Below are 16,027 nucleotides of genomic sequence, written 5' to 3'. Positions count from 1 at the left end.
GGAGGGGTCCCCCCCCCCCCCACGGAGAGGCCCACCAGCCTAGTGGGAGGGAAACTAAACCAGTAGTGAGTAGAAGCCGAACACCAGTGAGGAGGGGAAATGTGGAAACACCGCCAGCTGCCAGGTGCCTGCTCCATGCACACGTGCAAGCACCCAGCCCCCTGAATGGGCAGAAAACCTTGTCCCAGTTTTTAGCCTTTGGCAAACGAACCTAAAGCAAATTACATTCGTTTGCTAAATGATGACAGTGCCCATTAGCAAGTCATGAAAATGAACCAGGATAGATTCTGGGCATAGCTAGTATATTCTGAGTGTGAAATAGCTGGAAAGAATCATCCCCTTTGTGTAACTATGCTAGTTTCTCTTAAGATTTTTTGCCCTGGGCCCTGCAGTTGGCTCAGAGCCTCTGACCACTTCATGTTTTCTTGGGCTTACTAAGCGGATTCAGTTGTACTGTATTTTATACAAGATACACTGCTGAGTGCTATAGGGAATAAAGTGTCAATGGACTTGCAGTAGATTTGAGACATGCCCTGTTAGGTGACCACTGTCATGTGTCAGGTTAAGTGAGAAATGATGTACTAGGATCTTAAAGGCCTCTGGGTGGATGGTTGTTGTCATTATCAGGTTTCTATTTATTTATATTCACACTTTTTTTTTTAATGCCCCACCTCCTCCCAAAATAAATCTGAACAACCTGGTTCTTTGGGGAGGAAAATTCAGAAGTTCTTATTCCTAAGTTGATTTTTCTTCATTTGTTGGTTTATTTTTGTTTGTTTGTTTTTAAATCATGGCACTGCGTCATACTGATGATGGGTTATGAACAGAAAAATCACGATTCCCCCTGCTGCAGTTTCTGGAAATACCCTGTTCTCTTCCCTTCTCATGTTTTTCTTTTTCTTTTTTTTTTTTTTTAATTGGGGTAAAATATATATAACATAAAGTTTGCCATTTTAACCGTATGTATGGGTACAGTTCAGTGGCATTCATTCCATCCACCTTGTTGTGCAACCATCACCACTGTTTATTTCCAAACTGTTTCGTCACTAAAAAGCAACTCTTGAGTCCTCATTTCTACCACCACCCCCTACTCCCACATATCTGGAACTCAGAAAATACTTCGGTGACAGATACACACACTCTTACACCCTGGAAAGCATGTCTTCCAGGGCAGTCGGGGCGTATGGCCAAGGGATGGGTCAGTGGTCACGCCTCCCTCCCGCTTCCTCTGCCCCCTAGCCTACCCACCCGTGGCTGTCCTTGGGCAGATCCACCGTGGCTGCCCTGGCGCCTCTAGTTATAATCACGGGAACAACAGGAGGACCCTGGGAGAGGAGGGAGGAGGCTTGCCAGATGGATGCTGGGGTGCTGGTGGCGGGGGTCTCTGGGGCCAGCCAGGACCCTTGCTTATTCAACACGGCTGATTCTAGAATGGAGATACGCCTGTCCCTTGCATGGCCCCTCCATCAATGGAGACATCTCACTTCTTAGCATTTGCTGTTGGGCCTTCCTGATGTGTCTGTCTTGGGGATTTTCCCCCTTTACCCAGGATGTCCCTAAATCAGCCAACACTTATTTTGTGTTGTTGTGTGATGTTGAAATAGGTGAGGCAGGCAGGATTGGGGATGGAGAGGAAAGTAGAAGGAGGTATTAGAGAGTAGAGGGAGAGGGTGGCTTTATACGTTTAAAAAACTTGACCCTGAAATAAAACTGTTAGTTAGTTAGTTGCACCTGGAGGTGCAAATGGAGGGAACCTGCCGACTTTGGTTTCCAAATCGTTTTTCTCCCAACTGTTTTTTTTTTCTTTTTCTTTTTTTTTTTGCCCACACCTTGCGGCATGTGGGATCTTCCCCAACCAGGGGTCGAACCTTCACCCCCTGCAGTGGAAGCGCAGAGTGTTAACCACTGGACCGCCAGGGAGGTCCCTCTCCCAACTCTTGGTAACACCACCCCTAGGCTCAAATAAGGAAGCTGTTTTCTCTAAGCTCTGGAGGGGGCTTTTTAACATCTGTTTGATCAACAAGCTTTATTTTCTGTTGCCAAGAAACAGATGAGAGCCCTGGCTCCCTCCTGAAATAGGTGAAGAACTCTCCAAAAATCTGTGTAGAGGACAGATCAGAACTGAAGCACAGCTTTGCAGAGGTTGGCAAAACTTTCTGTTAAGGGCCAGGTACCTTTGCGTGGAAACACTGTTCAACGCTGCCTTTGTCGTGCGAAGACAGCCATAGAAAATCCCTCAATGAAAGGATGTGGTTGTGTTCTAAGAAAACTTTATTTATACCACCTCACACCCATTAGAATGGCTACTATCCAAAAACAAAAACAAAAACAGAAAAACGCAAGTGTTGGCAAAGATGTGGAGGAATTGGAACCTTGAACTGTTGGCCAGAATGTAAAATGGTACGACCGCTGCGGAAAACAGTATGGAGGTTCCTCAGAAAAAACTAAACATAGAATTACCACCTGACCTAGCAATTCCACTTCTGGGTATAGACCCAAAAGAATTGAAAGCAGGGACTTGAAGAGATATTTGTTCACCCATGTTTACAGTAGCATTCTTCACTGTAGCCAAAAGGTGGAAGCAACCCAAGTGCCCATCCATGGATGAGTGGATAAATAAAATGTGGCGTTATCCATACAATAGAATATTATTCAGCCTTTAATAGGAAGGACGTTCTGACACATGCTGCGACATGGATGAACCTTGAGGACATTATGCTGAGTGAAGTAAGCCAGACACGAAATGACAGACATTGTAGGATTCCACTTCTGTGAGGTCCCTAGAGTAATCAAAATCCTAGAGACAGAAAGCAGAAGGGTGGTTGCCAGGGGCCAGGGGCTGGAGTAACTCTACTCAGAGAGTTACTGTTTAATCAGGACAGAGTTTCTGTTTTATGAAAAGAGCTCTGGAAATGGATGGTGGTGATGGTGGCACAACAAGGTGAACGTATTTAATGCCACCGAAACGTGCGTACATTTAAAAATGGTTAAGATAGTCAGTTTTGTGTTACATGTACTTTACCACAATTTTTTTTAAAGCATTTATTAAAAAAGGAAATAAAAAATCTTTATCTACAAAATTAGGCTGTGGGGAACCTTGCCTTGAAGGATGGGAGAAATAGTTGTAGGCAGCGTGGGAAGAAGCCAGGGGTGGGTGTGTATTAGTCATAACAGTAATTGATGCCGTTCATGAGACAACTGCCGCATCATAGACATGGAGACTTCAGAAAAGCCTGGTGAGGTCTGTGCCAATAGCCTATTTTCCATAGAGCGACCCACCCTAAACCATCCAGCCCATCAGGGGCAGAGGTGCTTCCTGAGGGGCAGAGGTGCTTCCTGAGCATTAGCCCAGGCTATGGAGCAGGAGATGCTTGGAGGCCATGATGACCCATGAACTCTGTGTACGGCAGGCACTTGCTGCCCAGATGAGTTAGAAAAGAGTTTGACAAGAGAATGTGTTTCAAGTCTTTGCTGTAAAGTGCCTTAAATGTTAAGGGTCTTAAACCTGGGAAAAATTAGAAAACATTCTAAAAACAATAGGGGCCGCTATGGAAAGACTACACACTCTAGGATTCAACAAAATGACGTCCTGGAAAAACCAGATCTATGGAGACAGTAAAGATCAGTGGCTCCCAGGGGCCCAGTGGGAGGGGGAAGGTGGACAGGCAGAGTGCAGAGGGTTTTTAGCCCAGTGACACTATTCTGTATGATGCTGTAATGGCGGAAATGTGTTCTTGTATATTTGTCCAAAGCCGTAGAATGTACAACCCCAGGAGTGAGCCCTAATGACACTCTGCACTTTGGGTGATGATGATGAGTCAATGTAAGTCCGTCAGTAGGAACGCATGTACCGCCCTGGTGCAGGATGTCAGTCGTGGAGGAGCCAGCGGGGATGGGGAACTCTCTGTACATTGCATTCGATTTTTCTGTGAACCTAAAGCTGCCCTTAGGAATCCAGTCTGTTTAAAAGTAACAACAACGATAATAATGTGGGAGGGGGGCAGGATGGGGGAGAGTGGAAGCAACCATGAGCAGAAAGTGGTAATTTTTGAAGCTGAGTGAGCTGTACGGGGGTCTGTTTTGCTGTCTCCGTTTGCGTATGTTGGAAATTTTCCTCCATACAGTGTAAAAGGAACACAGTTGCAGGGTTATACTTGTGTCATGCTGACCTCACTGACTGACGCTCCTAAGGAAGGTGGCATAATTGTGACCAGTTGTCACCTTGATCTAAGCCTACTGTAAGGAACATGGACTTTTGCCCCTCTGAGCTTTTGTTTCCTTATTTGTAAAATATTAGGTAATTCATACCCCAAAAGACTTGGGAGCATCACACACAGTGATGTCTGTGAAGTAACAACACTGCCTGGAACACACAAGGTGCTCAGAAGATGCTTTACCAGCAAAGCAGCAGAAAGTTTGGCGGGTGGTCAAGTGGCAGAGGCAGAGTGGTGGTCGGTCCCGACAGACCATGCATCCAGAGCACCAGTGTGTTGAGCATGAGTCAGAGCTGCAGACCAGGGCCCACAGATGTCTGCTGCAGGAGACCCCCAGCAGGGATGAGGCCTTCTTAGTCTGGAGCAGACCCTGCCTGGGAATTCTCTGTATTCCTGGGCCTCACGGACTGAGCCCACTTCTCCCAGAGCTGGCCAGCAGAAAGGTTCAGAGCAATTTGCGTTTTGGTTAAGAGTCTGATGGATGTCGAAGCCTTATTGATTTGAAAAAGCAATGAGGAAATCTCATGCATTCAGGAAACAAGGGTGGCGGCTGACCCTTTTGTCTTTCTGGCCTCTTCCCTGCTTTAAAGTCCTCAGGGCCCCTATTGCCTACCATCAGAGGTGCAAATTCTGCACCTTGGTGTCTCCAGCCTCTCACGGCCCCAGCCAACTCTTCCAGCCTCATTCCCAGAAAGTTCTCATGACACTGGCCTTCCCACTGTTTCCCAAGTTGCAGAGACTGGGGGTGGGTCCCACCAAAGCCCCCCACCTTCTGTGCATCACTTCACCTCGAGACACACCAGGGTCTTTCCTAGAAGTCACTTCTCTGTGCTCACGTGGTCTTCGTTCCTCACCCAAGATCCCACCAGGGGAAGTGGCTGGTGCTGTTTAGACACTGACTTGATGCCATGCTGCTTGTGGGAGATGCCAGGAGACCGATCAGCTGGAGGAAAGCATCCGTCCCTTGGAATTGAAGTGACAGCCTCTGCACCTCTTTCGTCACTTCACCTGAAGTTGCCTCTCCTTCCCAGCATTCCTGAATGATGCAGAAAAATCATTTTCAGGCAAATTTCCAGCCACGATTCCTTGACTTATTGTTCTGCGGGGATAGGATGTGTCGCTTTACATTTGTTGCCTTTTTTCTAACCACTTTGGGCAAAACATTTTGTTAAAAGATGCAGATTTATTTTTCCCCCCAGAGCGACTCTTATGTGAATGCCAGAGGTATTTAAATGCCCTCATATCGAACTGTACAGTCTAATTCTATAGCTTAAAGTAAGTTTAGAGAAGGAATAAGAGAAGCCCCACAGCTTCACCATTTGAGAAATGGGGCTTTGCCTTGCACTGGAAGCTCAGGGTATCTCTCGATAGATGTATTTCTCTCTGTAGTAATAAGGCCTCTCATCTTCCAGTTTCATTGGCAGCAAACACTGGGTAACAGAGATACAGAAACGCCTGTGGCCCTGTCATAATAAAGTCATTTTAGGGACTGTAATTGTGCCAGGGGCTTCTAGTAGTTAAATTGGTTTCTGATTATGTTCCGCTTCCTAAGTTCCCTTCTCCTCAGTTAACACATAATTGTTTAGGACTGTGCATCTTTGGTTGCTCAGCACACATAGCTTTCCGATAGGTAGCTTTGGGGGACGGTCCCCTGCTGGAGCTCACGAGGCAGCCGTGGCCCTTTTGTGCAGGGATCTAGTGGGGATGTGGGTGAGAGGCAAGGCCGGGGGATGGCTTCTGGAAAACGCCTGTGGTTGGGAGACTTGGAAACCGGCAGCTGCCTCCTTCTCAGAGCCTCGCCCCCACCTCGCCCAGCCTTCTCTCGAACACATGCCAAAGTCGAGTCATGGGGCTTGTGTCCCCTTTTTACCAAATGCTACTTACCATTTTGTAAAGTGTCAGCCGAGGTCATAGTGTTCAAATGACTTTGAATTATGTGGCAGTACATCTTCCTTACCTTTAATCTCAAAGGTAAAGGAAAAAGAAAAAAACCTGAGATTTAAAGTTCAAGATAGTTTAGAGGCCCCATAGTTTAGTACCTTTATGTGTTGGTTGAAAATAGGAGAATCTCAAAAACTTGGGCACCTTTTGAAGGTCTTCTAGCCAAATGTTTACATGGATATGAAGAGAGAGATATGGATGGGTAGATAGATAGATAATAGATAGGTGGTTAGGTAGATGGATAGATGGATAGACAGATAGGTAGGTAGATAGATAGATGATAGATGGATAGATGGATGGATGGATGGATGGATGGATAGGTAGATGGATGGATAGGTACATGGATGGATGGATAGATAGGTAGGTAGGTAGGTAGATAGATAAGAGTTGATGGAAATAATTCGATTAAAACTGTAATTGGATAAGCCTGTGTGTGTAGCCAATTAAACTCATATTTGACACCATCAGGAATTATAGCACAGCATTTTGCTTCCAGTGGCAGCTCACTGTAGTTAAATGTCCATATGCAGAAGAGAAGGAAGTCAAGGAGAATTTCCTGGGCTTTTCTGTTTGTTTGTTTTTAATTGTATGAGCTTTGGGAACGAGTGATCTCTGTGTCACCAGGCCCCCAGATTATTTAAAATGGGTAACGTTGTGACGAGAGGGGTAAAGGTGGTGACTTTGACTCTCTGGACACAGGAAGGAGTCGGTTACCAAGCAGGGTGACATGGAGTTCTTTCCATGGAGCCATTAACAAGAAAAGGTGCAGCCACTTGTCTTGAATAATTTGAATGTCTCCAGACAGTACGTCTAGACCTTAGGGCTTCTGAATCTTTGGGGGATTTGCCTGTGGCTCTCTCTCCATTATTTATTTTGTGTGTTTGGTTTTACCTTTAAAATGTTTAGATTATAAATAAATCCTTTCATAGATTAAAAATGATTGAAAAGAGCTCTGTGAAATATTGGCTTGCCCTTTTTCTTAATCATTTTGACCGTGTGGGACAGCATCCATGATTAGTTCTCACACCATTAGCTTCGTTTTTTAGAAATTACTTCATTCTCGTGGCTCAGAATGAGACATGACTTGCTCGGTTCACATCTCTTCCACTCCCTCTCTTTTCTGGCAGAGTCAAAGCAACACCTGTCCGAACTGCTACCCGCCGTGTTCTCGGTCCCCTCCCTGCAAGCATCTCGTTCTTGTGTTCTTGGGAGCTGGGAACATTATGAACAGTAGGCATGATCTCTATCCACTGGGTCCTGACATTTATATACCGTAATGTTGGATGGAGAGAATAAAGACCAATGCAGATTGCCAGAGGGTGGATTCCCCCTCCCCTCTAGAGCAGGCTCTGAGTGTGTGTGTGTGTGTATGGGTGTTTGTTTGCGTGGTGGGAGTTCCTGGACATACCACTGGCTCTGAGACATCTGTTAGTGCAGTAATAAACTGATGCTCCCTTAGATCAGAACATTTCTAAATATGCACATTGGTAAAATGTGCTTTGGGGGATCCTGATGTGTAAAAGACGAGGTTCCCTCCATTAAGGAACTAGCTCCAGAAGTGGAGGGGAGCAATGCCCAGCCATAAATGCCAAATGCCTAATGAGAAATTTGGTTATCAGGAACCTCTAAAGAGCTGAACCCCACAGTGGAAAATCTTGGAATGCAAGGAATCCAGGGAGAGCCGGGGGCTACCAAATATTCTAGCCTCCCTGAGCCCTCTGATGTGGGTCAGGGCTTGATCTTCTGGGCCAGCTCATCCATGCGTCCATCCATCCATCCATCCATATTCATCCATTCATTCTTTCCTGTGGCTAATACATAGTGAACATATGTGATGTGCCAGATGCCAATTTGGCATTGCAGACACGTGGGTGAATAAACAGGACCATTTGGGAACAGTCTGGAGGGCTTCTCTGTCCTTGAGTGAAACTCCAGCGGTGCCCAGCGTGGACAGGGTCACCAGGGACGCAGAGCAGAGCCCACTTGCACCCCATCCTCCCTCTCATTGCTCCCCGACGGAAAAGACTTGCTCTTCCCCTCTGCTGAGCTGGGCTGAAACCCTTCATTTCAGACTAGTAAGGCATCCTGCTGTCCAATCGCTTGGCTTAGCTCTGATGCTTTCCATAATCTTTGACTGAAAGCAGATTGTTACGCACAAGTTTCTAATGTGATTTTCTTACTTATTTCCCTCAGTTTGATGGTTATTAGAAATAACTCATGAATTACAGCAGATATTAAATATTCTTACCTAAAAGTTAGCCTCTTTTTATGTTTCTTTTTTCCTAGTTAATTGATTTGTGTTCAGGTGGACTTGGAACATTGCTAAGATTTTAATCCCATCAAGTGTGAAAGGTAGGATGGAATGTATGTGTGTCCCGGGTGGCTCTGCAGAAGTGAGGTGGCCCTTGATACCTGTAGCCTGAGTGGCGCACCTCTGTTGCAGCATTGATGATGGTTTTTATTTGATCATCCCTTTAGTTTTTCCCCTACAACTTGTATTCTGTGTTATTTGTTTTTTTGTCCTGGCTTTTTAAAAAATGTGTAGCGACTCTAAATTATAGACTCTCTCAGCATTGCCCCTTCTCAGTTGTCAGTTCATTAAAAAGTTTTTGCTCAGCCTTCATGTTATTTCAGCATGGCATCTTTTTTTCTAAGTCATTTTGAGCAATATCTTTATTTAACTATAGCTGAAATTGTTCCAGAGCTTAGCTAGAAGTAGCATATTGCAGCTGTTTGGGTGCTATCTTGAGGCACAATCATTAGCCCGTAATAATAATGCACGTCCAAGTGAACTTGTCGTGATTGTCATAGAGGGCTGAATTGAGTGGCTTCCTTAAAGCTCACAAGGACTCTGGGCTGCGCCAGTGAACGGCCAATTCCTGAAGCTGAAGGAAGTTCTGGGGAAAAAGAAAATGTCCCTGGCCGGAAGCCTAGTGGTTTTGTGCTGTATGACAGCCCCTCTCCGCCCCATGACAGGAAGTTGTTTTACTCCACTGACACTTGGGGCATTCCTCCGGTTGCTGGGGTCAGCGCAGTGCACATCCCTAGATGCTACGGAACACAATTGCCAAGGGTCACATGGGCCGGGTAGAGCATCTTCTCTTGAGCCATGCATCCCGTACTTCTGAGGACCGAACATGACACGGGCAACCTCAGCGCAAGACTGGAGGGCTGATTAGGGTTGCCAGGTGACCTGTATATGTGAGGCGTATCCTGAACCTGGTGATTTTGTCCTGGTCCTGGATTAATTTGTCAGGATGCTCTCAATGCCCTGTATTCAGGGTTTGTTTTTTTTTCAATAAATTACGAAATTCAGCCAGAAGAGCTGTTTTTCCAGTTTAACTAGGCATCTTATAGTGGCAGAATCTGGCTACCCTATGGCTGATGGATATGCTGCTGCCCACTCCATGCTCCTGATTAGTGGACAAGCCAGCACGCCCATGCCCCTCCATTAATAGTCACTTACAGCACCAATTCCTCCTTTCTGGTTATGTCTTAACATCCTCAGGGAAGAATTCAGATAACTCCGGCTACGGTTTTCTTCAGCCACTAAGATAACAAACTCCGGCACAGGTCATTTGTCATACTCGTTTTGGTCCTGGATCCCTGATAGGTCTCTTAATGAAATGATGTCTGCAAATCCTCTTTCTTTGAACTATGCCAGAGAAAGCTGCATGATAGCGGGTGTTGGACAGGAGGTGATGGTGGGAGGTGGTGATGGAGACCTCCTTAAAGCCCCAGGTGGACCTTCCCTCTCTCCCTCCTCCCAGGCTAACTGGCCTTTAGTGGCTCTGGGACTGTCAGGGTTGGGGAGCTTCTCCGGGCATGCATAGCTAAAGAGATCCTGTTGTCAGAGAGCACCAGTTCCTAGTAAGTAACCTAGATTTCTCTTACACTCTGGCTGCTTCCTGCTGTCTAAATAGAGGAAGTGTAATGAAGTTTATTATCTGCGACCTAATGCTAATTCCTCTTGCGTCCTGCCTTTGTGCAAAGGGAGAAGGGTCATTTGAAAAGAAGCATCAGGACTAAGCTCTGTTGTTGTAAACACTCTCCAGAGTAATAAAACAAATCTACTGAACAAACAACCTTGTGAAACACTTAGTACTCTGGAGTCATTTGTGACAACCCTGAGTTGTATAATATATTTCATCACAGAAAAGGAAAGGTCAAGGTATGGAAGGGTGTGATATTTTGTCCTGTGTTCTTAACATGGTACCTTATCAATGAATCAGTGAATTAAAATTCCTTCTAAAACTCTTGTCAAGTTACTCTCATATCTACTAAAGCTTTTTCATTTTATTTAAACAAGTAAACAGTGACTAAAATTAGCATTTGGCGTACAGGACAAATGACACTGAAGTAAGCCATACGTTCAAGCTTGATGATATTTCACCTATCAATAAAAAAAAAGAAGTTGCCAGCCATATCAGTAAACAAAGGATATTGCAGCCATCAAGCCATCACATTATAGCCACCTCTGTGGTGAGCCCAGAGTGAACTCAGGACGAGAAAGCACAGGATGCTGGCCCCAGATAGCTGAGGTGCACATCAAAGGAATGATTTCAGTGAGCCCAGACTCATATCTTCCCATACATGAAAAACACTAAATTCCTTAACTTGAGATAATCTGATTTTCTTTTTCTTTCTTTCTTTCTTTTTATTTTTTAACTGGAGTATAGTTGCTTTACAGTGTTGTGTTAGTTTCTGTTGTACAAGGAAGTGAATCAGCTGTATGTATACATATATCCCCTCCCTCTTGGACCTCCCTCCCACCGCCTCCTCCATCCCACCCATCTAGGTCATCACAGAGCACCAAGCTGAGCTCCCTGCGCTATACAGCAGGTTCCCACTAGCTATCTATTTTACACATGGTCGTGTATATATGTCAGTCTTAATCTCCCAATTCATCCCACCCTCCCCTTCCCCCCCACATGTCCGTTCTCTAGATCTGCATCTCTATTCCTGCCCTGCAAATAGGTTCATCTATACCATTTTCCTAGATTCCACATATATGCGTTAGTATACGATATTTCTTTTTTCTCTTTCTGACTTACTTCACTCTGTATCACAGACTCTAGGTCCATCCACATCTCTACAAATGACCCAATTTCATTCCTTTTTATGGCTGAGTAATATTCCATTGTGTATATGTACCACATCTTCTTTATCCATTCATCTGTCGATGGATATTTAGGTTGTTTCCATGTCCTGACTATTGTAAATAGTGCTGCAATGAACACTGGGGTACATGTGTCTTTTTGAATTAGGGTTTTCTCAGGGTATATGCCCAGTAGTGGGATTGCTGGGTCGTATGGTAGTTCTCTTTTTAGTTTTGTAAGGAAACTTCATACTGTTCTCCATAGTGGCTGTATCAATTTACATTCCCACCAACAGTGCAAGAGAGCTCCCTTTTCTCCACACCCTCTCCAGTGTCTATTGTTTGTAGACTTTTTGATGTTGGCCATTCTGACTGGTGTGAGGTGATACCTCATTGTAGTTTTGACTTGCATTTCTCTAATAATTAGTGATGTTGAGCGTCTTTTCATGTGCCTCTTGGCCACCTGTCTTCTTTGGAGAAATGTCTGTTTAGGTCTTCCACCCACTCTGATTGGGTTGTTTGTTTTCTTGACATTGAGCTGCTTGTATATTTTGGAGATTAATCCTTTGTCAGTTGCTTCATTTGCAAATATTTTCTCCCATTCTGAGAGCTGTCTTTTAGTCTTGTTTATGGTTTCCTTTTCTGTGCAAAAGCTTCTAAGTTTCATTAGGTCCCATTCGTTTACTTTTTTTTTAACATCTTTATTGGAGTATAATTGCTTTACAGTGGTATGTTAGTTTCTGCTTTAGCAAGGTCCTTTTTGACCCACCTCCTAGAGAAATGGAAATAAAAACAAAAATAAACAAATGTTTATTTTTGTTTTTATTTTCATTACTCTGGGAGGTGGCTCAAAAAGGATCTTGCTGTGATTTATGTCAAAGAGTGTTTTTCCTATGTTTTCCTCTAAGAGTTTTATAGTGTCCGGTCTTACATTTAGGTCTTTAATCCATTTTATTTTTGTGTATGGTGTTAGGGAGTGTTGTAATTTCATTCTTTTACATGTATCTGTCCAGTTTTCCCAGCACCACTTATTGAAGAGGCTGTCCTTCCTCCATTGTATTTTCTTTCCTCCTTTGTCAAAGATAAGGTGACCATAGGTGTGTGGGTTTATCTCTGGGCTTTCTATCCTGTACCATTGATCTATATTTCTGATTTTGTGCCAGCACCATACTGCCTTGATTATTCTAGCTTTGTAGTATAGTCTGAAGTTGGAAAACCTGATTCCTCCAGCTCTGTTTTCCTTTCTCAAGATTGCTTTGTCTATTCGGGTCTTTTGTGTTTCCATACAAATTGCAAAATTTTTTGTTCTAATTCTGTGAAAAATGCCATTGGTAGTTTGGCAGGGGTTGCATTAAATCTGTAGATTGCTTTGTGTAGTATAGTCATTTTCACAATATTGATTCTTCCAATCCAAGAACATGGTATATCTCTCCATCTATTTATGTTATCTTTGAGTTCTTTCATCAATGTTATATAATATTCAGAGTACAGGTCTTTTGCCTCCTTAGGTAGGTTTATTCCTAGGTATTCTTTTTGTTGCAATGGTAAATGGGGTTGTTTCCTTAATTTCTCTTTCTGATCTTTCATTGTTAGTGTATAGAAATGAAAGAGATTTCTGTGCATTAGTTTTGTATCCTGCAACTTTACCAAATTCATTGATTAGCTCTAGTAGTTTTCTGGTGGCATCTTTAGTATTCTCTATGTATAGTATCACGTCATCTGCAAACAGTGGCAGTTGTACTTCTTTTCCAATTTGTATTCCTCTTATTTCTTTTTCTTCTCTGATTGCCATGGCTAGGACTTCCAAAACTATGTTGAATAATAGTGGCAAGAGTGGACGCCCTTGTCTTGTTCCTGATCTTAGAAGAAATGCTTTCACTTTTTCACCACTGAGAATGATGTTTGCTGTGGGTTTATCATATATGGCCTTTAGTAGGTTGAGATAGGTTCCCTCTATGCCCAATTTCTGGAGAGTTTTTTTTATTTTAAATGGGTGTTGAATTTTGTCAAAAGCTTTTTCTACATCTATTGAGATGATCATATGGTTTTTATTCTTTAATTTGTTAATATGGTATATCACATTGATTAATTTGTGTATATTGAAGAACATTTTGCATCCCTGGAATAAATCCCACTTGATCATGGTGTATGATCCTTTTAATGTGTTACTGGATTTTGTTTGCTAGAATTCTGTTGAGGATTTTTACGTCTATATTCATCAGTGATATTGGTCTGTGCTTTTCTTTTTTTGTGATATTTTTGTCTAGTTTTGGTATCAGGGTGATGGTGACCTCATAGAATGAGTTTGGGAGTGTTCCTCCCTCTGCAATTTTTTGGAAGCGTTTGAGAAGGATAAGTGTTAGCTCTTCTCTAAATGTTTGATAGAATTCGCCTGTGAAGCCAACTGATCCTTGACTTTTATTTGTTGGAAGATTCTTAATCAGTTTCAATTTCATTACTTGTGATTGGTCTGTTTATATTTTCTAATTCTTCCCGGTTCCGTTTTGGACAGTTGTACCTTTCCAAGAATTTGCCCATTTCTTAGTAATCTTTTGAAGTTCTGACTACCTGGTCTTTGTTGCAAAAACTCCTGTGGACCCTGGCCCCACCCTCACCTCTTGGGAGCCGTCCCTCAGAGCGATCTGAGATGCTGTGTCCTAGGCTTAAGTCCTCAGTTTTGTCCGCCGAATAAAACATAATTCTCACCTTTTAGGTTGTGCATTTTTTTCCAGTCAACATGCCAAACCATTCCAAGCCTGACAGTGTGTAATAGTGCTTTCAAATGCTTCACTTTAAAAAGCCAATTAAGCAAAGACCAATTTGGTAACACTAATACATTGTGACTTGAGAAAAATATTTAATTTGCACCTTTTCTTTTTTTAAAAAATTAGGGTTTTTAGTGATATTTTTCATATGTTACTTTCACACTCTGTTATTTTGGTCTGTTTCTTTTATTCTGCATGTTTCCTTGATTAATTTGGAGGACATCTGCATATAATTCTCTGGGCTTTTCACTGGCAAAACCTCACAGCTTTTCACAGGACTTAAGAGAGTTCCTGTGCCAGACAGTCTTGGATTGTAGCTAGTTGAAATGCCAAACCTCCAAAGGTGCCAGAGCAGAAGTGTGTAATTATGTAATTTTCTCTTAATCTTTCAGAGTCTTTCTGCGAGCGATTAATCAGTATGCAGATATGCTGAACAAAAAATTTCTGGATCAAGCCAACTTTGAGCTGCAGGTAAGAAAAGAGGTAGACATGACCTTTGCTGGGAAATCATGTTAGAACCAGTTGCTGGTCTGAGCCCATATCTTATACTTCTAATCCCTGAACTTAAGTTTTCCCATTTAAGGTGTGGAAATGGAATTTACAGTGTGTGATACTGGAACCCGAGGATTGAAAATGATGCCTTTGGGCTATTTGCTCCATTTAGCGAGGAAGGAGATGGAGCTGTTTCAGAGTGAAAGTCTTGAATCAGAGTGACAAGTAGGGACTCTCTGAGCAGGAAGGCCACCACATCTCAATTGGTGAGGCTGCCAAGATTGTCTCAGGCCATCCTAATGTGATGAGGGTCAGCCCAGGAGGAAAAGTGGGTCTGCATCACTGAGCCCAGCTTGCTTGTAGATATAGGTTTTCCCCTGATGTATTCTCTTCCGGCTTTGTGCTGCCCCAGTTGGCCTTTACCAGGCAAAAGGTCCCAGCCCTGCAGCACCCCTTGGCTGCGGTCAGCTGATCCTTCCATGTTGGACCTACTTCTCCAGTGCTTGTGGAGTGCGTGCGTGCGTGTGTGTGTGTGTGTGTGTGTGTGTGTGTGTGTAAAAAGGACTGATTTTTCCCTGGCATGATTTCTCACTATGCACCTACTATTTGTGACTCTCATTTCCACTGAACTTCGGATATATTTCTGCTCATCATGATTTTGCCATTATGTAGTTTCATTTACTAAAGTTTGCAAATAAAAGCATCCAAATGCAAACAGGTTAGTTTCCTGGGTGGGATTTTTCACTGAGAAGGAACCTGAAAAATTTATGTCTACCCAGAGGGTGGTCTGGCTCAAAACTGAGTTACCAGAGAACAAAAATTAGACAACCATCTACCTTCCCTTTTGCGTGGTCTTCAGAAAATTTAGAGCTAATGTGCTACTCGGTTTATTAGATTAAGTTCTTAGGTGCCTATGCCCTATTTCTTGTATCATTTTTTTTAATTAAAAATGTTTTTTTGTCATTTAAGTACACAGTAGTACGTCAGGTACTGTGTATTTGGAAATGTTACTTACTATTTTTCACAATTTTAAATGTTTTATTATTTTCTCTGCTTAATGTTTGTTTTCACACGTCCTAATACACAGATACATGCACGTAAAATATTCATGCAGTGTAAATCTGCACATCGAATAAAATATGAAAGGCCCCTTACCACCCTTTCACCCTTTTCTCCCTCTGCCAGGTAACTTTTTAAGTAATTGTTGTGTGTTCTCCTTGAGGCTTCTTTAAGCATTTACAGTTGACCCTTAAGTAATGTGGGAGGGCCGGGTGGAAGGTGATTAATCTGAGCATAATTCGACCAACCACTGACTATGTGGTACTGTAGTGGTTACTACTGAAAAATATCCACTTGTAAGTGGACCCGAGGAGTTCAAACTTAAGTTGTTCAAGAGTCAGCTGTATCTGGACCTAGACCTGCTTTCTTTTGGTTTTGAACGTGAATTGGGTCGTGCCAGCCGTGGTTTTTCACTTCTATCATATTCCACAACATAAATGTTACCAACATTGGTGCAG

At 43.2% G+C, this 16,027-nt stretch overlaps 1 protein-coding gene across 1 annotated transcript in view; it reads left to right on the top strand.

Annotated features, from left to right (window-relative positions):
* Positions 1-16,027, top strand: part of DOCK1 (dedicator of cytokinesis 1) — a 475,984-nt gene that overhangs the window by 345,843 nt on the left and 114,114 nt on the right. The window contains exon 30 of the mRNA XM_007451187.1: positions 14,411-14,489. Coding sequence (XP_007451249.1) covers positions 14,411-14,489 — 79 coding nt within the window. The remainder of the gene's footprint in view (positions 1-14,410; positions 14,490-16,027) is intronic.

This window comes from Lipotes vexillifer, unplaced genomic scaffold, assembly GCF_000442215.2.
Source record: "Lipotes vexillifer unplaced genomic scaffold, Lipotes_vexillifer_v1.1 scaffold248, whole genome shotgun sequence".
Taxonomy (NCBI): domain Eukaryota; kingdom Metazoa; phylum Chordata; class Mammalia; order Artiodactyla; family Lipotidae; genus Lipotes; species Lipotes vexillifer.
This window is presented reverse-complemented; position numbering and strand designations above follow the sequence as displayed.